The 24875-nt window shown below is 38.5% G+C and overlaps 1 protein-coding gene across 2 annotated transcripts in view; it reads left to right on the top strand.

Moving 5' to 3' along the window:
• The window catches only part of foxo1a (forkhead box O1 a), a 53953-nt gene extending 30017 nt beyond the window's left edge, over positions 1-23936 (top strand). Inside the window, exons 2-4 of one of the 2 annotated variants that reach the window (XM_067450165.1) lie at positions 18893-19084; positions 19186-20402; positions 20562-23936. In XM_067450165.1, the coding sequence (XP_067306266.1) occupies positions 18893-19084; positions 19186-20402; positions 20562-20565 (1413 nt within the window). In that variant the 3' untranslated portion in view covers positions 20566-23936. Of the gene's footprint in view, positions 1-18892; positions 19085-19185; positions 20407-20561 lie in introns of those variants that run through there. The other variant, XM_067450166.1, reaches the window with a different exon arrangement.
• Positions 23937-24875: the final 939 nt, after the last annotated feature.

The following is a 24875-nucleotide window of genomic DNA, read 5'->3' as shown; positions in this document are numbered from 1 at the left end:
CTGTAGACTGTTGTAGTGACTTAGTCTTTCCATTCAAAAATTAGCAATAAAACTTATTTAAAAGAAGTTGGCGCAGGGCCTTCACTGCAAAATCACTACAGTAAACCACCACTATAAGGTCATGTCAATGCACTTCCTGCCAATGAGTGAGCATCCGCAACCTGCAAAATGTGTGTGAAAAGAAGTGTGAGAGGTGCTATATCTATTTCCTTCTGAGGCCGCCCACCATGGCCCTGGCAGCTCTCGGTTTGATTCATCACCTGCTCTTGATGACGCCAACCCGGCAAACCTCATTTGACACCCCATGGCCAAACCACACTTTTCCACCAGAAAACTACAAACACAAGTAAATATATAGAATTTCATAAAGAGGCTGTGTTGTTTGCGCTGCGAAGAAAGGTCACTTGGATTAGCGATGGAATCTTCTCCATTGACGTTGAGGAGAGTCCTCTGAGACCAAAACAGGGTCTGTATTTATAAATTTAGCGTGTTTCTGTCGGAACAGCTGTACAAATGCTCAAAGGAAATGACTTTTAGATTAAGGCTCTTAAAATATGGTGCACTACAATCATGGAAGTTCATTGTTAGCAATGCTGTTTTTATCTCAGTGCATGCCTTCAGAAATCATTGTCGTTTGGACTTGGTCGTTTTTTCCTCCCTTTCTCCCACCTTTTCTGATATCGGCCGCCTGTGTTTTAGAAAGGAAGCGTTAGCTCTCGATCCCGTCCTTTTTGGGGCAGCGTGTGCTACTTGCCCTTGTGAGGTGGCCTGAGGCTCCAGTGTTTTTGGGCCGAACGGTGATATTAGCTGGATCCGTATCAGTGCTAGCCAGTACTTCCTGCTCTAATACAATGGAAAGGAAGTCAACTAATAGTGCTGCACTCGACGACTGCTATGCTCTTTGAAACCTTGTGTTAACCTTTCTGCCATCAATTTGTATGCCACAATAGGGCCATTGGGGGCATAACATACACACGTTGACATTCACGTGTATACAATATGCAGATATGCTACAGGCTAAGATGGGCAACTAGCTGACATTATTACGAAGTTAAGTGCGTTAAAGGGATAGTGCACCCAAAAATGAAAATTAGCCCATGATTTAGTAACCCTCAAGTCATCCAAAAATATATGACTTTCTTTTTTGAGACGAATACAATCAGAGTTATATAAAAAAAAAAAAATATCCTGGCTCTTCCAAGCTTTATCATGGTAGTGAATGGGGGTCGAGATTTTGAAGCCCAAAAAAGTGCATCCATCTAAAGTAATCCACACAACACCAGTCTAAAATCTGAATTTTTAAAGAGAAATGTCGGAGGATTTCAATATAAGAGAAGGGGAGCTTGAGTTTGTTGCCCAGCCCTATTTGTTTGAGCCGCGAGAGGCGTCAAAGCTACCTCCTTCTACATCACGTCAGGCGTTACTCTTTTTTCGTGTGACGGAACCTAGTTATTTTAGTCTATAAAGTTTGAAATATGGATATTTTTCTCACACAAAAACCATTGCTTTGCTTCAAAAGACCTTTATTAACTCCCTGGAGTCATACGAATTACTTTTATGATGGGTGGATGCGCTTTTTTTGGACTTCCGAATCAGGACTAAGAAGAGCAATGATTTTTTTTTATATAACTCAGATTGTGTTCGTCTGAAAGACAAAGATGACTTCAGGGGGTAATTTTTGGGTGAACTATCCCTTTAAGAAACTGTCATGAAACCATCAAGATTTAAGTACACTTAAGTTGCCAAGTTTCAGTAATATTGGGTGCGTCTCAATCAGCTCCCTAGTTCAGTTTTCAGGGCACTGATCAGGGAGTCAGCCCATTGACTTATGTCCTGATCAGTGCCCTGACTAGTGAACTAGGGAGCTGATTGAGACGCACCCTGTATTTGCAAGTACAGATTTTAAGTACACTACAATTGCACATTTAATGCAATCTCAGAAAAGATGTCAGCAAATTGTCTGTGGTTAGCAAAGTTTACTAGTTGTCCATTAACTTGTCTATTTTAAAAATATGTGGTTTTACACATCATTAGAAACAATATTTCCTTGTTCCAACCTGATAAATAGTTTAGATATCTGTAAGAGTTGGCCTTGCGTAGCTATTGTGTCTTTGCAGGCTAATATCAATCAGGCTAATAGAGGATGAACTGTAAAACCTGGAGCATGAACATGATTTATGCAAAAACTAATTAGTTGCTAGATTGCATAACACTAAATGACTGCCTTAGGAAACCACTGTGGTGTATCCTAGTGGGATTTTGCTCTCAAACTCTAAAGAAGTGCCCTTTGGCAAGGAATGAAGTGCTTGGCTAATGCTCAGCTATGCTAGCTGACGGATATTGTCTGGGTTGTGTGTACTTTTTGCAGATGTCATGAAAGAAAATTGCCAGCAATCCTTCAGCCATGGCAAACCGCCTATAGTATTTTCACACCGCATATCAAAGCTCTCTGCCTCCAACAACATCATTTGTGCAAGAACACACTATCAAGCACCCATATATATTAGCCTAATGTAAATGAGCTTGTGTTTTTTATTACAAACACACTTACGATACTGTGCGATAAGACAGTTAAAACATGCATTCTATACAGTGTGAATGTGTGTGGTATGAATTAAATCCAGACTACATTGGTCACGTTGTCATTGTCACGTGACCTATAGAGTACCAGTTGCATCCCTTCACTGTTTAATAACTACTACTACAAATTCAGACACTTTGCCCATTTTTACTGTATTCATTTTGGAGGCTTGATAGTGAACATTTTCCACAGTTCTGTTGCCATATAATGTGCATCCGAAATCGCGTACTGAGTAGGTGTTGTATGAATGCAGTTCATATACTACATCCACCATATTGGATTTGTCATGTTATCTACAACATCAGTGGCGTTGCTTCTCCACCAACTCCTCTCCCGTGGCCTTATGGGATGGAAGTGTGTCCATCAGATACATTCTCTTCATGCATAGGCCTATTGCTTTTGATATTCTATATTAGTATGGATTCTGAAGTGCCTGGTTTCGACCGCAGGGATAGAATAAAGAGATAAAACTTCTCGATAAACTTCTGATGGTCAATTTTTATCACTGAGGTAAAAGTTGAGACGATGACTACTCATGATCACATCAGCAATTGTCAGATTGTCATACATTTTGTTACAACTTATTATATTGAATTATATTGAAATTCCCAATAAAGTTGGCACCCATTTACAAATATTGCATCAGAACGTTGGTTATTTAAGTGGAAAGAGTGGTATTTCAAGGTTACCAGCAAAAATTAGGTTTCTTCCAGGAAAAGTGGAGCAGAGCTTTGAGAAAATTGGATTGAGGAGTCGCACACTGCGAGCTCTGTCTAGCAGGTTTCTCCTTGCCCAAAATTCAATTAGTAGGAGCTGACGTCATCACGTGAAACAGGTTTTCTTTTCATGAGCCGATGGTGTGTCAGAGTGGCGTGTTTGAGGGGTAAAAGGACAAAGGAGAAAATTCAGAAAAGAGAATCCACTCATGTAGAGATTGTTACTGTCAAATTAAAAAACCGCTAAATATCATTGCAATGTCGTCAGCCAAATCAATGCAAATAAATGGTGAATATTTTATATATCACCCAAATTGCGCATTTATTTTCAGTAATAAAAAAAATCAGGACTGTGGCTTTTGGTGCTGCTCATGATTCAGTGTTTTCAGTGTCTCAGAGTGGCTCAATACACAGTAAATGCTGCTTCACACTATAAAATACATAATAAAATAATATTAATAATTAAATAATAATAATAATAATAATATTAATAATCTTTTATCTTCTATTAATAATCTTCTATTATTCTAGAATATATTGTTTACAGTACAGTTGTATTATTTATGTATGTATTTAGTGACTTGTTTATTATATATATATATATATTTTTTTTACTAATAGTCATGTTAATTAAGAAAAAAGAGCACATGTTTCTTTTTTTGTCCTTACTTTATAACATACCTGAAATATGTCTTTTGCAATATTCTTTTAGCAGTCAATACCGCACCAAACCACCAAACTATGCTGGTTAATTTTTACGCCACTTTCTTCAAAGGACCACCTTCTGTTCAGGGATTTCCTCTTGAACTATCACATTTCCTCAGTTGCCTTTCCTTGGCAACACGTTGCGGTTGCCAGGTACGTGAGGATTGTAATGACGATTGTCATTTCCGCCTCTGCGGATGGTTTTTAATGAAAGCAGATATGTAAATACAACAGGACGCCAGGCGCGTCACATTTCCCCATCCGCCTCTCCCTCGCCAGCCGTTTAAGAGCTCCTTTATTGACTTTCAAAAGTAGGCCAGCGTGTATTACCGTGATTGTGCCCTGTTGGCTAAGATAGCTTATCAAAGTGCAAACACAGGAAACCAACACAAGCTCGAGGAGACACAACTGTCTCCTGTGCACATTAATAGTCAGATAGATATTTCTTCTGTCGCAGCTCAGGATTTTCTAAATCACTATATATGCCAAAGTGTGATGGTAACGAGTGTGGTGAATATATTTAACTTCACTATTCTTCAAAGGCAGGTCAATTCTGGGATAGTTTGTAAAGCACACTAAATAAGATTAGGCCAACCTGGAGGAAATGGGACAGTAAATCGGTTCTCTTACACCAGCATGATCCCGCGATATAGAGCGTGATCTTTATTTGGAAGGCAAACGAGCCCACACTGAAGTCTCGTGTTCAGCTATTGACTGGACGTATTGAGTTAAGCTTGAGTCCAATATTTCATTTCCCCGGAGCGGAATCCTAAACAGAGAGACATACTAGAGGCCTGGCGAGACCTCAGCTGGAGCTGGTTCTGATTTGGGAAACATTCTGATCCCGTGAGTCAGGCGGCCCCACAGACACACATTCAGGCCAGAGTCAGTCACGAAGGACTTGGCAACTATCACTCCAAGCCGGTTTAGTGTCCTATTCTAAAAAGGCTTTGAACATTTCACCCCTTTCAGAAAAAAAACACCAGCTATCTTTAGAGGAACACTCCAGGTTATTTACAGCTTGACCGAAGAGGACGATTTAGTTCTTTACTATGCCACTAAACCCTTTTACTGCGGAATTAATAAAAGTACATTTTTGCTTTTGAACTCTCAAACCCATTTGTCTGCTGAACTTACTTTGAAAGTGCTAGGGCTGCGTCTCAAAAAGCTCCCTAGTTCAGTTTCAGTCCTTCTAGCGCACTGAAACGCCCGCCCCCTAAAATGTCCCACAGTGCACAGTGAAATCCAGGGAGCACGATAACACAAATTGTGTGAGCCAGCTCACCACACATAATGACGCATCAAAAACAAACAAACTGTTATTTAATAGGGCTGGATATTGACAACAATTTCACAATTCGATTTCCATTCACAAGTTTGCAAGTCGATTAGATTCCGATTCGATTTGATTTGATTTGATTCATCAACTGAAATTCATCAACTGAAAACAGACTAATCGATTCTTGGGATCTAAGAATCAATAGCTGTTAAAAATCTGTAAAAATGAGACTCGATTAAAATTGAGAAATCTATATTTTTTACCCAGCCCTATTATTTAATTATATTTCAGCATAAATATTAATCACTAGACAGGTAGCGAACATCATCATTTAAAGTTGAAATGTTTAAAGCATGGGTAGAATGTCGGAAAAGTATCAGTTCTGCTGTTGTTCATAAATACAAGTAGTTATTATTCATAATTATTCACTTATTCATTCCTTCTCACTCGTTTTTTTTTTTAATTGTTATATTTATCATTGTATTTTTTGTACTTCATCACAAAGCCATATTGAGCAGGGCATTCAAACAGTTTGATGTCAAGGATAAATATGATAATTCTCTTGGATGGATAATTTATGAAGACTGCAATGAAAGTATGATAAAAAAAAGTAAATGTGATGATATAAAGACAAAATTACTTTAAAAATAATTAACATTTACATCGTTATTGTACTAAAGCCCAGGGAAATTATTAAAATAGCTGGAAATATCAAATTAATATTAGTATTAGTCTGTTATTCCTTCAATAATGAATACAAGCATTTTTCTAGAATGCTTTACCCAGTAAACATTTCTCCAAAGCAACAAAAAAAGAAAATAAAAGAAAATAAAAAAAGATTTCTCAGACCTTTTTAATGGACCCCTTATATGTCTGGCGTAGTATGTCAGTGTCAATAATAATAGAAACAGACATAATTACTCTATGTTTCTGCGTTTTAATCCTTACGATTTGCACAAAACCCTTTTGCCGTCTAGTATGTAGGATATGTGGTCATGGCTTCAATGAAATCACAACATTTAGCGATTTGGTGATATGCAGCCTAATTTCTGATGACTTGATTAAGAAAAGTGGATTTAATCATGTTTTACTCTTTAGCTTTCAGCACTGACGGAATTTACAGGAAGTGCGCGACAGGAAGTGGCGAGCACAGTATGCCTGCACAGTGCAAATCTAAGAGAAGATTGTTTCCTTGTTAGTTCTGAACTTCTGACACTTCGACTGACCTGACGTGGCACGTTAGAAAACATTTGCTCTTTTTGTGTGTGTGTGTGTGTGTGTGTGTGTGTGTGTGTGTGTGTGTGTGAGTTGGATGGTATTATGCATTTCTGCTCATCTGAATCTCTGTATTTGTATTTATGACAGGAAGAGAGTGTGTTTTTGTGTTCACTTTAATGTGGCAATAAATCAAGTCTCCTTCTTTGGCGAGTACAGAGATCTTACTCTTGTGGGCGTCTTATCTGTCCCCGTCTCTCTATAATCTCCCGGTGCGACTGCATACTGGCGCTGCAAAACCCGCGCCCCATTTGAACCAGTAATATAGGAACTCTTTGCAGGTTTGTCTGGGGAGAGCTGAATAAAAAGCCAAACAGCTGAATGATAATTTTAAAATGGACAGAACTTGGCACGGATGTTGTTTTCGAGTTTCCAGACTAGTTGCCAGCTCAGGGAATTCCCTGATGTGCTGCCTGACGGAATGCGCTTGCGTAAAAGGCAGAACTGTCAATCGATTTAACATGTTAATCATATTAATTACATGATATGGTGATTCATTAATCAACTTAACTGCTATTAGTATATCAATATTTCCTGAGAAGAGCCCCAAATATACAATTCCGTTCACAAGTTTGGGCCGGGGTCTGTAAAATTGGGTAATGTTTGTTTTTTTAAAGAAATTTTATTTTGCTCAAAATAATTATTACTCATTTATTATTACAATATAAAATATCTGATTTCTATGTGAATATATTGTAAAATATAATTTATTCCTTTGATCAAAGCTGAATTTTCAGCATCATTATTCCAGTCTTCAGTGCCATATGATCCTTCAGAAATCATGATGATTTGAGGACCAATGAACATTTATTAATTATCAATTTTTAAATTAACAAAAATTGTTTTAGCTGCTTAATATTTTTGTGAAAACCGTGATTAACAAAAAAAATCAGGACTCTTTGATGAATAGAAAGTTTAAAAGAACAACATCCATATTATATTATATTATATTATATTATATTATATTATATTATATTATATTATATTATATTATATTATATTATATTATATTATATTATATTATATTATATATTAATAGTTTTAATAAAGGGATATACTGTAATTTTATTTGTCTCTCTTAGAAAATCTACCTCGACTAATTATGTCAAAAAAAGATGAATGTTTAATATTTTTACTGGACTTTATTATAAATGAGCACAGTGTTATGTGTACTCAAGAAGCAAGCATTTACAACATGATGAAAACAGTCATCAAATAGTGTCATGTCTGGTTGGAGGAAAAGAATAACAACAGCTGAATATGAAATTTTGCCTGACATCAAGTGCAACACCACCGCAGAGCACAACACGTCATGTTAGCATATTAGCGGTCGTGGGAGACATGACGCCTCCTGAAAGGCACGGGACAATTTTATGTGATGACTCTATCATTTTTAAGTCTAATGAGATTACCTTCTATTTACAAAGTATTTAATTTAATTTAAAGTTAGTTTAAAGTTATCCAAAAGTATGCATTACCGAATGAGTATTTAATATACAAGCCTTTTTTTTTTCTTTATAAAATTCCCCACAAAAGTACCTTCATATAATGTGATGTAACACATGCTGATAATGTCATTTAAAGAGGACCTATTTTGCTTTGTTACACTATCAGCTTTTTTTAGTGTGTAAATGTTGAAAAAGATCTGCAGAGTTGCAAAGCACAAAGTCACTGCAAAGGTAGTTCGTCTCTGTATCAGTAATCACCATATCTGAACTCCCTGAAACGCCTCCATTGTGGTCTTGAGTTTTCTTCCGGGGACAAACAGGTCACTCACAATATACCTGATTTAAATAATAGGCAACCGCAAAAAAAGGAAAAGAAATGTGGCCTGGTTTATTTGTTTTAGTCGTGTGTTGAAACCCGTGGTTATGGTAAGGGGCGTGGCTTTTCCAAACACTACCGGAAGCGGTTGACCAATCACAACACACTGATCTAGCCGACCAATAGAGGGGCTTCATAGAGACAGGAGCTAAACAAAGTTCATCGTGATGCATCGTTGAAGACATCAACTAGCTAGCTCCCAAAACCATATAGTCGCAAATTTGACATTCAACCCCATTGGTTAATGATGTCACACAGGTGCAGGAGTGATAACTTATTTTAATGAATCCGTTTGAGATCGAATTAATGCAAGATTTGTGCTACATGGTATCTGAGGACTGAGGAATTTTTCTCATTTATTTTGCTTTATTTCCAGATTCAATTATAGGCTCGTTCTTGCGTACTAGAGCACGATCGCACATGCGCACTCTTCAAAAATGGTACTAAAAATCTCTTGACAAAGTAAAAAACATAAATTAAATTTGTATATATTTAAAATTAAAGATATAGATAGATTGTAGTAAATGTCAGCTTGCTTATTTTGCTCAAAATACGTTTTTATTAATGGATTAGTTCACTTTAGAATTAAAATGTACTCACCCCCATGTCATCCAAGATGTTCATGTCTTTCTTTCTTTAGTCAAATATAATGACAAATGACATATATTGGACTTCAATGGGGTCAAATGGGTTGAAGCTCCAAATTGCAGTTTCAGTGCGGATTGAAAGAGCTCTACACGATCCCAGACGAGGAACAAGGGTCTTATCTAGCGAAACCATTGGCCATTTTCAGATAGTTATATAGATAGACGGACGGACGGACGGACGGACGGACGGACGGACGGACGGACGGACAGACAGACAGCAGTTTGGCAGTTTGACATTGGCGAGCCGAATCATGAATTGATTCGCTGATTCATAACCATTTGAAGCTTTGTTTTGAAATCGGCCCATCATTATATAAGTCGTTATTTAGTTTTTTTTGCGCACAAAAACTATTCTCGTCACTTCATAAAATGATTGTAGAGTCACTGTGTTGAGATGGGCTTTGTATCGACGTCTTTAGTGTCTTTATGGGTCTTGAGAGAGGAAATGACATTGGTGTCAATGAAGGCCTTTCTGAGCCATCGGATTTCAACACTAATATCTTCATTTCTTCAAATGTCTTATGGGTGTCGAACGACATTAGGGTTAGTAATTAATGAGAGAATTTAAATTTTTGGGTGAACTAACCCTTTAAATAGTCTTTTAGTGGTTTAATATTCACAGACATTAGTCTATATCATTAGATGCATTCTTAGGTACCAAAATTTGGGATGGATTGATTTAATGTGAATCAATACTCTGTAGTACAGACATAATTCGGTCAGTGACCTTAATACTTTTAAGGGCACCGACCAAATTCAGAGTTTGTTACACAACCACGGGCGTAGGTGGAAGAACTTCCCCAGTGTTTACACAGCAAACGTGCAAAGACTAAGTCAAACACCCCTTACAAAAAAAGAAGGTAAAACAGCTATGTTGGACCATTTGGAAGTTGAAGGAGAAAATTTGATGGAGTTACTGTACCCTGCAACAATCTCAAATATGTGCAAAATATCCAACCATGAAGACCTGTTCTAGTAGAGCTCAAAAACAAACCAAGACTTTGTAAAGGAGTTTAATGGGTCCTCTTTAAGATTTTGGTCATAATGCTAAAGGTCCAGCCTCTTTCCAAGGCTAACCTCTGAAATGTTTGGATTAGTTTCCACCTGACTGCTTCAGTTCTGGGGCTTGGGTTATACTTAGTACGTGTGAGACCTGCTGAGCTAGTGATGAGCTAATGACAGGTCTGGGCGCTCTCTCTGTCTCCTGCTAACCACACTCACACATTCTTGACGTCTGTCAGCAGAAAGCAGCGCTGTCTACACCAGACATGACCCAACACGAGGCCAAGGCTCAAAACGAATGCATGATCAGACCCTCGTATTATGCTGGACTTTGTGTTTTCAAGACGTAAACGCTGTAAGGTGCATGACTGTTGTGGTCGTTTTACAGCGTTTCAATTTCTACATTTCCATAACTGTTTATTTCACACCGACATAATGAGTTGTTCTTCACCTGCGAGTGTGTGGGCGGACTTTTGATATCGCGGCTCTACTTCCTGCTCTCTATTGTGCAGACTCAGACCCATATCTGCAGAAGATGTCAGCGCCATATTCGGACGCCTGTACCGAACTCTATTGGGCAACATTGCGACTGTTTCGAGCTAAAGCCATCTAATCAATTGTGAAAAGGTGTTATATTGCACATCCCTAGTTCTGATTAATAACAGTTTTTTTGATTCCCAATGCTGATGCCTCCAGTAAATCTTGGATGCTTAGAGATGGAATGAGAGGGGGAAGGAGGGGTCGCAGTCGTAGAACAGTGTGGCCTTTCAGGCTTCTTGGAGGAAGGGATTGAAGTAAGGAGGGAGAGAAATAGAAATGGAACTCTGTGTCCTTGGCTTGTGGACTGACCCGAACACATGACCTCCATCTGCCTGTGCAGCTTACAGTGACACACACTCAAACACTCAAACACACACACACACACACACACACACACACACACACACACACACACACACACACACACACACACACACACGCACTAATGTATGTTAGTGTCACAAAAGACTCATGTTCACGTACAACCAAAAATACATATATGACCTGTCACTTAAGCCAGAACTATACTCGCAAATATGCAGACACGAATGGTTGGCCAGCGTATTGCAAGCGTGCATACTTTGGCAGAAACCAACCTCAATACTCAATAGAGTTAGCTTGAAATATCTGCACTATTGAAATGGATGTGTTATTTTTCAGGTAGCTAGCTTTAAACATGTGCACACTGACGGCAACTAACTTGCTCAGAAAGAATAGGTGTGTATAAATTGCATTTTTTATGTATTTTATGTAGCATCTTAAAATGTTGCCTAGTATGTATGTCTGTTATAGTGCCACCTGTGGTGACACTGAGAATGCAGTGTGTACCTGCGCTGCATTATCAATCATGAACACATTTCCAAAATGTAATAACTCTTGTGCTTAACGTAGCGGTCTTTTGGAGTCCTAAAATCTGTACCCGATCCGAATCAACCCAAATCACTTCTTTCCCGACGAGCATTAATTCAAATAATTTGTTTTAAAAGAAAAACGACCCGAAAAAGACCCGATTACATTTTGCTGCCTACACGTGCTATCGGAAGTTTCCTACTTCCCACTTCAGAAGTCGTGATTCCGAGCTTGTTGTCGGAAAGAATGGAGGACGTCAGGTTCATACTTTCGTGCGTCTTGGGAAAATGTTGTTTTAACACTATAACCATTTCAGTCATTTCCCGGTCCCACTGGCAAACATAGCAGCACAACACGAAAGCATATTCACATTCAAAATAAAGGCATAATGTAGACGAGATAAGGCTGCTTAAAGACTAAAATGGCAATAGTTTTCAGCCATGATCCTATTGTATAGCTACTTTTACCACACTATCTAGATACATAGTCAGCTTGCTCACTATTCTGAAATGAAGTGTTTAAAATACACAATATGCTTCAAATGATTATTAATTTATGTAAATATGTACTACTTTAATGAAAAGACAAGACAATGAAACTGTTGTGGAAAAAACCCCTAATAAAACTAATAAACCCCTAATAAAAATTCGTCTCCCATCCGCCATTTTTAACGGTTATGCCACACTCATCTCGGGAACTTGGGTATCAAAATTATTTCCGAACTTCCCAGTGGTAAACACAACATCAGAGGGCGTTCATGTGCAATTTTTACCCCGGAAACTTGTATTTACGATTATTCCGGATAGCACGTGAAGGCGGCATTAGACCCGAGTCTGACCCGACGCACCGTTTTTGTGTGTCCCCTTTAAATGCAAATAAGCTGCTGCTCCCGGCCCCCTTTCAGAAAGAGGGCGGAGCTTCAAGAGCTTGTGTTAGCAGCTCAGATTACCTAATGCAGACACATTGAAAACGTCAGAAACTGTTCAACTTTTTATATTCAAACCAGAGTCTGACAATGATGGAGAGACTCAAGAAGAAGTGACAACATGTAGAATGCAACAGGACGTTTCTGAATGGTTGGTTGATAAATTTATGATTGATGTGGAGTTAACTATCAATAGTCATTGATTCTGTCATGATAATATATAAATCACTCTTGTGGGATCTGCCCACAGTAAAATACCTACAGAACCAGAGAATATATGCTGTATGAAGAAAGAACAGGCATACTTTAATTTAATTATGGTTATATCTTATAACGTGTTGTCATCTTGCTTTTATGACATGCTATTGCATTTGTGTTACGCACTGTATTGCAACATGTGAAAGGACGGATGTGACAACTTGAGCAGACTCCTAAATGTGCTCTACTACAACAACTCTTCCTCTTCGCAACGTGGCCTCATCCCCTTGTTGCATGTTCCCGGGGGCGGGGTTTATATCAATTTTAGGGTTTGTGATGTCACCAACCCGGGAAGAGGCTCGTTGTAGTCCCTGCCAGCCGTTTGTTGTAGTCCTTAAAGATCTCCTTTTGAACTTTGAGCACCGTAACGTTGAAGATGTTCATGCTCAAACAGCAACATTACACACCAACTAAAGTTTAAAAAGCGAATTTATAATCATCCACTCCTTAATACAATAATTCAGGGTCTTCTTAGGTCCATTCGGGAAAAGTACATTTATTTTCACTTACCCATGTCCAAGGCACTCGTCAAAAAGTTTTGGTCCCGACCCCACTCTGGTCTCGGTCGGACATAGGGTTTTCTTTTTGGATCCAATGGACATCTAACTTGAAGCTTTTGAGTTGACGTACTTGGGTAGGGTATGCATATAGCATGTCCTCAGCACGTCCTCGTCCTCATGAAGATTAAGAGGTTAAGAAATATCCCGGATTATTTTCACCCTAATGTTTTTGTATCACATGCTAATCAACAGTACGCTACACATGCAGCGCTTAGACGTTAGGCTAAAAATAATGTTCTCTGTAAGATTTATACTTTTCAGGCCATAGGGCATGAATGGCTGTGATTTGTGGAGACATTTTAATGCATATTTAATGTCTAGATGTCCATTATTTAAGGGGACAATGGAGTGGGCAGTAGTTGAGCTCTTGGGTTTGTATCTGTGGTCTGTATCGCTTTGTTTATTCTCCCGGGAGTGAGAATGACTGTGGCTGGATCTGGTGCCAAACAGAAGTCTGCCAGAGGAGGAGTGCAGTAGGGCAGCTCTCTCTCTCTCTCTCTCTCTCTCTCTCTCTCTCTTTCTCTCTCTTTCTCTCTCTTTCTCTCTCTCTCTCTCTCTCTCTCTCTCTCTCTCTCTCTCTCTCTCTCTCTCTCTCTCTCTCTCTCTCTCTCTCTCTCTCTCTCTCTCTCTCTCTTTCTCTCTCTTCTCTCTCTCTCTCTCTCTCTCTCTCTCTCTCTCTCTCTCTCTCTCTCGGCTCTGTGGCCTGGCATTCAGTCCGCTCCGCACACACTCACATGCTCAAATACACAACCACTGCTTCCTGAAAGACAGGAAGTGAGGCCGGCTTCCTGTGACAGTCCTCTTTCATGTGGTCACTTCCTGGCTCTTGCTGTTGACTTTCTTCATTGTTCCTGCAGCAGGGCTTCAAATCGTGTGTATGTGAAATTAGCGCTTTGAATATGTAATAGCAGTACATGCAAGGGAATGATCTATGACGACCTGTTTGTCAGGGTTAACACGGTAAAGGACATTGTTTTTGAAGACTTTTCCAATGGAAAACAACAAAATGGTCAAAAGTCAAGGCAATTTTAATACTGAGCTTGGCAAGAAAGTGCTTATTGTCGACACGTCTTGCTCAAAAGTTTACACACCACTTGCAGAATCTGTGAAATCAAGATGAACAAAATAAGAGAGATCATAAAAGATGGTCACGTATAATCCACAAGACCAATTTTCTTCAGAAAAATCCTTCAGGTCCTGCAAATTCTTCAGTTTTCCAGCATCTTTTGCATATTTGAACCCTTTCCAGCAGTGGCTGTAGGATTTGGAGACCCATCTTTTCACACTGACTCAAACACTGTTGAAACTATTAAAAAAGTTATTTAAAAAATGATTAGAAAACAACAGCCGTGGATCATCCAAGTAACGACACACAGTATTAAGACGCGTAAATAAACGTTTGAATGGGGTTTATACATTTTTGTCTTGAACACTATATGTGAGCATCTTTTATGTGTAATATCTTATTTAGGATAGTACTAAATCAAAAATAACATGCATTTTGTATGAATCTTCTTATTTTGTAAACATTTTTCACAGATTCTGCAAGGTGTGTGTAAAGTTTTGAGCAAGATATTTAGCAAGAATTTTATCAAGAATATTATTATTTTTTTATAAGCTGCATTTAAAATATACACACTGCTCAGAAAATTAATACATTTATTTAACATTAATATAAAATTACAAATGATATTTGATGATTTTTATACAGTGTACGGACGGCTTGCACAATCTTTCTGCTGTAGCCAGTGGTGTGCTCCATGTAAATGAAAATGAGAATTTCCGATTAAATTCGGAAGAGTGCAATTGTTCGCCACTTGAAGTCAAACTTCCAGATACAATTTTATGACCTCAGGCAAACATGGTGGCACCCATGGAAGTGTTCACAGTTAAAATCAGTTCCTTTATAAAACATAACATAAGAACTTTGACACATACATCATAAAACTTTATGAGAAAGTTCAGCAAACATTTGCAGAGGTCAATGTGTTAAACGCAGTAAACAATCTTCTCTGCTGATGATCACACCTGTAAAACAAATGCATCACCATCTTGTTTCTTTAAACATCATACATCAGCAATATAAAGTAAGAATATTACACTTCGAATGATATACCGCAACAACGTATTGTGGACACCATATTTTAAAATATATTATAAAAATAGAATATATATATTTTTTTTTCATTAATGAATTTATTCATTTTTTATGGCATTTTTGCTATTTTATTCAGAAAGTATAGTTGGAAAGAGAATATGGAATTATTGTAAAGTGGATGTTTTTCTGCACCGCAGTATATGCTGACAACAAAATACACATTTCCAGTGAGTGTTCCAATGGAACGATATGGTTGTTTTGCATAGATGACACATTGTGTTCATCCTCGATCATACATTCCAGAAATTGCTCCGTTTTATATAATATCATCTCATTGTGTGTACCGCTGTGGTATCTGGGGAATGGCAGTATTGTTGTGAACCCAAGATTATAGGATCTTCACACAACAAGAGTGATGGTTGGGGTTTAGTATCCACAGACAGGAATGTGGATTGGGACACTGTAGTTCCAGAAGAGATAGGGTATTAGCGGCTAGCTGTGATTACATTTGAACTTTGAACACAGTGATTAGCTGGAATGTCGAAGTTCCTGTGTTCTGCCGCCACTAATACATCAACTATTGTCAAAACAGGCTAAAAATGTGTCAATGGGGAAGGAAGCCACAGACCTGCACACAGGATGAGCGCGCTTTGATATCGTTTGGGTTCTCCTTTGGCCATATGTTCTCAGTGTTTTCAAGCATTTTCCCAAAAAAAAGTTCCTCATCCACACTGAAACATTGGAAATTGCTCAAATCATCTAACTGCGCGTGCGCAAAATGGAATGAAAGCTCACTGAGATAATACAGAGAGACCAGAAATAAACATGTTCTCATGTGCTATTCTTCTTGCACATTCATTTTATTAGCAAAATATCTCACCACTTACAGGTGCGTCAAGGTCGCACTCAATTGCCATTCCTTATGGTCTCAATGATAATTTTTCAAGTCATCTTTGCATGAATGTAATATGAAGATTGTACAAAGGAAAATGTATCTTCAGTAATACGGTGTACACCACATACTGGTATAAACATAGAAATTGGTACAGTATGTGTCACATGACTAAATAAATGCTATCGTTTTCAGATGCCTTTACTTTTGCAGTTTATTTACGCTACAATCCAAAAGACTGCATTTTTAAATGTTAGAGTGTCTAACGTCAAAAATATCATCTTGTGTGGATGGATGGGCAGAGAAAAAGATGCATTTTCATATGTATCCCTATTAATGTGGATTCAGCCCCAGAATGCCACGTTCTGTCCTGATAGTCCCCAGGCCCCATTCTTCCAAACCTCTCCATATATCCATCAGTGAATCGTCTTCTAATGTGGTTGTGGTTAAATTTGTCACGCTATACAAGATCGCGGACTGGCCAAGAAGCATTTCACACAACATGCAAAGTTGTGTTTTAAAGCAGGGATGCTGTGTTTTTAGTTCTGCCATGTGTGGAAAAAATGTAAGCCAGATGGGCAATGTTATGGTTAGTGTGTTGAGTTGGTACTCTTCTGCTTTGGATTCATGTTGTGCTTAGCTCTGAAGTCTTGTTGATTTTCAGGTTTTGCCTCCCTCTGTTAATGATGGCACATATAGCGTAAGTCTTCACAGGATGTTATCTCTCTGGTCATTTCATGGACCATGTGATGCATACTGCCCACAACAACAGCAAGAGCTATTTCTGATTGGATTGAAATATGGCTAGAAAATGTCAAGCGGTGTAACCATCTCTTTTTATCTCCATTTTAAGGTCAAAATATGTGATGGTTGTGAACTGACACAGGCATAAGGGTGTATATAATTCCTTTCTGTGATATCACTTCCTGTATTATGGTTTTTTTTACAGACACATGACCGCAACACATATGACCACTGACTTTGGTTGTTTCGTAGTCAGATGACTGTATTCTAGGCTGCATATCTCTCAATCTGAAAGATTAATTTGGCTTATTTTGAAGGATGCATCAAGTGTATCATCTGTGTACTCCAGTCACCCACAATCCTTTGCACAAATTCAAAAAAAAAAAAAAAAAGATTTGGCAGAAGATGAGTCGCCGTTGAGCCTGTTCAATTTCAGTATGTACTGCGAGACAAAAAACAAAACAGAGATGAAGACATTAAATGTCAAATTACGCTAATTGAAAAAAAACGACCTATGGAAGCGTCAAGCGTGTCAATTTCGCAAAATCTCCACTATATTACACACACACAAAAAAGTGTGGTTTTTCAGGCAATATCGAAAAAGGATAATTTACAGGTGACCTGGCTTACATAAAATGTGGTTATTCTTTAAACATGGTGTGGTATGTTTGGACACGTTTGTGTGATATACGTAAACCTCCTAACATCTGTTGCCATGATTTTTGTAACTTATCGAGAGGAAAACATTGCTTTAATGGAAACGCCTTCATTCTGCAATCGTTTTTTTTTATTATCCACATTTAGAAAATACAGAAAAAGTTCCATGCAAATCTGTAATGGAAAACCAGCTAATGACCATGTGTGAAACTTTACAGCCACTATAGGATTAATGGGTCAGATATAAAAGAATAGAAAGAAAAAAAATGTCTCTAGTCTGCATGTGCTTCATGAAGCTTTTAGTTCACAAACAACCGCAAAGACCATCTTAAGCTGCCATCGCATCCTGTAACTATCCATTAACAACTCTAAATTAGACATAGGAAGCATTAGTCCAGCATTTCAAAAATACCCCATTTTCCACCTCTCTAGGGAAAATGGTTCTAATGATTGAGATCACCATGACAACGTAGGTAATGTGTCTATGCCAGGCTGAATGTTTGCCAGACATTACGGTATTTGAATTCATCAGAATGATAGAAAAGTTCATAATTATACTGGACTTAATTCGCCCTAGTGCCACAACTATTTATTGGCAAGAGTAGAATAGCAGGCATAGAAATGGCTGCTTTGGTTGGTCATTAAGGCTGCTATTTAAGTGATTTGTTGCCAATTAAGTAAGGTTTTTTTGTTTTTGTTTTTTTACAATCCCTGTCTTCCATTGTTGAGCAGGTAGTTAACAGGCCAAGCTACTCAAACAAGCAAAACCCTCTTTTAAAATGCCAGTGTTTATGCTCTTATGGCAAATAAACTTATGAAGGGCATAGTTGTGTTTACATATACATCTGAGAGGGTACCGTTGCCACCTTTTCAGATCATTTGATTGGAGGATAAAGGCCAGCATTTCCAAGACAGATGTATCATTAATAAAAGTCTTGGTGGTCTAAACTTGAGGATTATACTTCAAAAAGGAATGTCCATCCTCACTAAAAAAAGAAATATGTTTTTATGATTCACAGCAAAACATTGAAGGGATTCTCCGTTCTATTTGAATGCACCACTGAGAGCAATTTGTAAATATTTGCAAGAATATGTTTAAAAGAATGGCCGATGTTCAAGGAAAACAGTGTCCTTTGAATGACAGAAAATGATACATATAGGTGAAGGAAAGGGTGAGTGGACGAAAGCGGAGGTGAAGAGAAAAGAGAGTTTAATAGAAAACAGCTGCTGTGAGGATTTGCACTCTGCTGATTTACCGTCTGAGGGGAATTTACGGGAACTAGGCAAACTATGAACATAACACTCATGCTTTTTCTCCTTGCTCCCCTTCTCTTCCGCAGAACTCAATCAGACACAACCTGTCCCTACATAGTCGGTTTATCCGTGTGCAGAATGAGGGGACAGGTAAAAGCTCTTGGTGGATGCTCAACCCCGAAGGCGGCAAAAGCGGCAAGTCGCCTCGACGCCGGGCCGCCTCAATGGACAACAACAGCAAGTTTGCCAAGAGCAGAGGACGAGCAGCAAAGAAAAAGGTAAAAGCTGCACGCCAAACCTCGCTGTGATCTCTGATAAACAGTATGCACTATCCATGAATATAGTTATTTTTCTTACTAGTGGTTCTGTCTATCTCTAGCTGGCTCTTCAAGGTGGTCCCGAAGGGGGTGCAGACAGTCCAGGCTCTCAGTATGGCAAGTGGCCCGGCAGTCCAAACTCCCACAGCAACGACGACTTTGATGCCTGGACGGCTTTCCGTCCCCGCACCAGCTCCAATGCCAGCACACTGAGTGGTCGCCTCTCTCCATTTATTGACGACGAAATTGGCGACTCTGATGTCCACATGGTCTACCCCGGCCCAGGGTCAGGGGCCAAAATGACCTCCACCCTCCCCAGCTTGTCTGAAATGGCTGGTTCTCTCGGTCACAGTGGCTCAGAGAATGTGATGGAAAACCTTCTGGATAACCTCAACTTGCTCTCACCTAAGAACCAATCAGTGGGGCCCACAGGGGGCCCAGGGTCAGGATCCAACCAGTCTTCACCCTCCTCGCTCATGCAGGCCAGCCCTGGCTACTCCCCCTACAGTTCCCCCGGTCTGGCTGCAGTCAACCAGCAGACCCAACAAGACTATCGTAAGTGTCTCTACAGCCAGGCAGGAATGGCCAGCATGTCCCCCATGCCAATGCAGTCTCTGCCAGAAAACAAGCCCAGTTTTGGTCCCGGTCCAGGATCTATGGGCCAGTTTAACTGCACAGCAGGGCTGCTGAAGGAACTTCTTACATCTGATGGGGAGCCTGGAGAGCTTCTCCCCTCAGTGGATACCGTTGTCTCCCAGTCAGCTGGAGGTGGTGGATGTATGTTGCCGCCCTACAGCAGTGGGCGGAATGAACTTATGGGAGGGGGAGCATCTCATAGCCATGCCCTCTCTCATCCGCACAATATGCACGGACAAGCCCCGCCCACATCTGTGGCATTGAACGGGCGATCGCTGCACCCTCTGGCAGCGATTGGCCACAGCGGTGCCAGTGGGCGCCTGGGGAGCATCAAGACGGCCATGCAGATGCAGTACGGAGGCTCTGCTCATCTTGGAGGTGGGATGCCTTACTGCAGCCTCAACAGCAATGGATATGGCCGTAACCCAGGGATGATGCCGCACCAGCAACATCAACACCTGGAGAAGCTTCCCAGTGATCTGGACGGTATGCCTGTGGAGCGTTTCGAATGTGACGTGGAGTCCATCTTGCATGATACGCTCATGGATGGAGAATCACTGGACTTCAACTTCGACCCTATGGCCACCCAACAAGGGTTCCCACCCCACAGTGTAAAGACCACCACTCACAGCTGGGTGTCAGGGTAAGTTTTAACTAGTAGATAACTGATCAGTGTCTAGAGATCTTAAACTTGACTTCTTGAGTAGTTTTATAAAACACCTTTTGACACTAGGCGGAAGACTTAGATGTGAGGTAGCCTCTTGGACAGTAAAATAATTGCATCTTTCTTTGTTTTTTACAGGTAAAATCTCACAACTGGAGTACAGCAACACTGAGTGGCTGTCCGAATGCATCCAAAACTCTCGTCAACCCCTTGTCAGGGAACGTAGCCCCTGTTATTCTTTCGCTTTCTTCAGCAGAGGCGGCTGTGACGAAACTTCACACTGCCAAGCACATTGGCTCAGTGTGGAGCTAAATTGCAAGGACGTTTTCCTCAGACATTGGGACTCACCTTCAAACCAAGTGCCAAACCAGGTGCCTGTGCTCCATAGCCAAATTGCAAGCTTTATTGTACTGCCTTCTTCTTGCTGTTGAGAATCTGTGCTCAAATCAGGGCAACGAAAACCTGATGCCCTTACATCTGCTGCAGCACACAATTACCAATGTCCACGCCAATTTACTGGAATGGTTTTAGTCACATTAAGGACAAACTGTGATGAGGTATAACCACCAAATCCAAGACGAGGCAGCACACTTCAATTACATTTGATAAACCCAAGTTAACAGTTCTTCTATTCATTGTGTTGTCAGTTTAAAACCCTGCCCGGCAGTTATTGCTGAGGGTAATACATGCATGCTGTGCTACATAAAGACTCCACGATTGGCCTTATTGGGAAGAAGAACTGGAACAGTTGTTGGTGCGGGAATGACTGTAAATAGATTTATTTAGAAATGGTCCTGCAGAAACAAGACCTTGAAAACGTTAGGGAAATTGTTGCAGACTAGTTGAACTACGTCGCATTCAGCACATCACCACAACACTTTCATTTCTGCCTCGTCAGCATATTTGACATAGGGCAGATGTACAGTACTACATTTATAAAGAGTATGTTACTATAAACTGGTGTACAGAGAGTTTACACAGTGATATCAACAATCAAGGCAACATATTTAATGTTGTTTTGTAAACCTGAGAGAAACTGGATTTGACATTTTACATTTTGGTGGGCTTACATGGAAGAATGTTTCTCATCTGAATTGTATACATTTTTCCACATTTCTTGTAAATACATGAAATATATATTTCAAAAACATATAAAGTAGAAATATTTAGTTTTTTTTTCCTTTTGTATTATCATAATTATTCGTATTGCTGTTTATTATTGACTTCAGAGTTATTATTTGGTTTGAGATTTTTGTTATTTAAAGGAACATTTCGCCCGATAATGAAAAACCTATTTACTTGTTTCATTCCCAAACCCATTTATTTATTCTGTGGAACACAAAAAGGTGACTTTGTAAACAATGCCCTGGCTGCTCCAAATTGGGAATAAGTCTGTCAAATCGTGCATCATTATCATTTCAAACACCAGCGTTTCATTCAAATTCATCCTTTGTGTGTCACGGAAGAAAGAATGTCACACAAGTTTGGAATGACGAGTAAATGATCCCAGAATTGTAATTGTTTGGCTGAATTACTCATCAAAGCTGTGCATTGTGTGTTTCTTCAGAGGTTTAGGGTCCTCAAATTTAGCAGCAAAAAAGATTGTCTGTGCATTCCTGCATTTAAAAAAAGATCAGACCAGTATAGGAGCTAAATGATAGATTCCCATGGTAAGAAAATTGGATTTGCTCTTAAGAATTTTTCACTGGGCCCTGGACACCAAAGCCTTTTATAGTGGTTCAAGTAGTTTAGAGCTACAGCGCTAACAGACTCCTATGCCTGCGCCACCATATTGAATCTGTTGCTGTAGTAATGCTACAGTTTTCTGCCTTTAAGAAAGTGTAGACAGTTTTTGACTTAACATTATTTATTTGGCTGAAGGAGAAGTGGTGTGAGTGTATCATGTCATGGTGTATCATGTACACTTGTATTATATTTCGGTTTGATTTCACATCTCTCAAATTGCAGGCACTGTGATGTATACATTCTACAAGTTTGTGGTGATTTTCCAAGTCTGGTGTGCCTCAACCTTTGTTTTTCATTTTCTTTTCATTACTCGTTCCCTTCACCAAAAATTTCAACAGTTTTGTTTCCTTGTTTCCTACTACAGTTAGACCTTAAACATTTTTAAAATGGAAGCAAGGATGCCGATATATCAAATCTAATGAATTGAAGACTTGAAAAAATGACTTCTTGAGTAGTGTTGTAAAACAAATGCTGAAGACTATGATACATTAGGTTCTCACTGTTGGCCATTTTTTAAATATTAAATGCTTAATGCGATTAGAGATGTTCTTTCTAACGTGAGGACGCTAACACTGTTTTCTAACCAGAATGTGATAGAGCACCAATCTGCAAGTTTTGGTTTCTATTCCTGCGGCTTTGTACTGTGTAGCCCTGGATATTGTGAAATCTAATTGATCCAAAATTCCACTCTGCATATGTAGCATAAAATATGATTGGCTGTGCCATAATTTTGACTTTCAGTATGAACAGACAAATTTCTTGTCATGCCTGGTTGGGATACAGTGAGGTTCAGTCATGGGACGAAAGTCAGATATCTGTCAACTTCACAAATAATTCAAACCATAAAAATATTAGTGAACTCTGACCCACACTGCCTCACTCAGCACAGGGGAAAAGTTCCGATACTTTTGACTAATATCACTGTGCCCACCATCATCATGAACATGCATTTGCTTTGTGAATTTAGCAGGTGGCCCCACCTATGCACATCTATGTACTTTAATGATTATTATGATTATTGTCATCTCCTCCAGTATGTTTTTATCAAGATATTTGATATTTCATGTTTGATAGAGCTGTGGAGTCATGTTAATGTCAAAGATGTTAGTTCATAGTTCTGAAGAATATGAAGTTTATTTAGAGAGTAGAAGATAATTTACATGCAAAGCTTTTTGTACACTGACACTGTTATTCTTGTATTTAGCTGCAGTTTGTAGAAAACATGGACAAATGAAAAGGCAAAAAAAAATTAAGTAATAATTAATAACAAATTTGGAAGAAAAATTAGCTGTTTTTCTTCAGATTGTGGAGTTTGGACCAATTTTTAATGAAAAAAAAACCTTTAAATTAAAATATTGCACTTTGTCTATAGATGTGATGAGTTCTCATAGAGAGACGAAAAAGTGAAGATTATCTATTTTGAAACAAACTGTTACATTTCTTAACTTATGTACAGAAGTAATTTGATTCACAATCAAAAGATGATATAACTAAAGGTGCAATTTGTTGATGTAGTTGAGAAAGTAATAATCTGTAAGAGAGAAATTATATTAAGCTGACATGCCAATACTGACATATGTATATTATATCTTCATTCTTTACGTTCATCAGCAGAGAGCAAACCGTTTGTGAAATGTGAGGCTACAGAGCTCTGGTTTTTGCTCTTGATGCCGATGTTGTGCTTGTATTTCTGTACAAGAAACATGCTGCCGCTGTAAAAAGCCATGTGTATATAAATTATGTTATATAAAGAAGAATCCAATGTGACTTTCTCTCTTTATTCATTGGCAATGATACTTGAAAGCTTTGAGGGCTTGTGGAATATCTTAAACTCAATGTCCAAAAAGAACAGTACAGGTATGTGAACCCTTTGAAGAACCTGGAAAGAAACAAATTGTTACGATTATGAAAAAAGTAACACATACATATATGTATAATACTCTCAGGGATATCAACACGTCTTCAACAGTTTTGACAGATTTGCACACGTCTCATTTTGTTTAGTTGAGCACCTAAACATTGAATCAAACTGCATTATAAGCTTGGCCTTTAATAACATGTCATGTGTTATTCCCTATGATGTTTAGGAAAGCCATTTAAACAAAAATTATTCATGTGCAAAGTCATACACTAACTTATACATTTAACTTTTTTTACTTTCTAAAAATGTACTTTATTATTTTTAAGGACTTTTTAAAGGGAGATAATGACATTTAAAGCTGCAGTCTAACTTTTTTTAGTTAAAAATTATCCAAAATAAATTTTTGAGAAAAGTACATAACCACTAATCTTGTAATAATTGTATATATATATATATATATATATATATATATATATATATATATATATATATATATATATATACTTTTTTTTTTTTTTGCTTATAACTTCTGAAGCTTAAGACAAAAATCATAAAACTGTTCTCTTTAGATTTGATGCAGCATACAGAGTCGAACAATGCACAATGTTTCCATATCGGACATTTTTTGTTGTCGGCCATTTTGAATTGTGTCATAAAATGCTTTATTTTACGAACAAATTGGCATATCGTTACAAAACTCAGCATGTGTATTTATAAGTTATAATAATAACTCTTGATTAAATTAGCCTATTGTAATGAATTAGAAATACTAATAAAGTAAGTGATTATAACCCACTAAGGTGAATGAAACCCTGCGATAGCAGGTTGTCCAGATGAAGGTCAAT

The sequence above is a fragment of the Pseudorasbora parva genome, chromosome 8 (genome assembly GCF_024679245.1).
Source record: "Pseudorasbora parva isolate DD20220531a chromosome 8, ASM2467924v1, whole genome shotgun sequence".
Classification (NCBI taxonomy): Eukaryota; Metazoa; Chordata; class Actinopteri; order Cypriniformes; family Gobionidae; genus Pseudorasbora; species Pseudorasbora parva.
The sequence above is the reverse complement of the archived record's forward strand: the minus strand, read 5'-3'. Positions and strand labels throughout refer to the sequence as shown.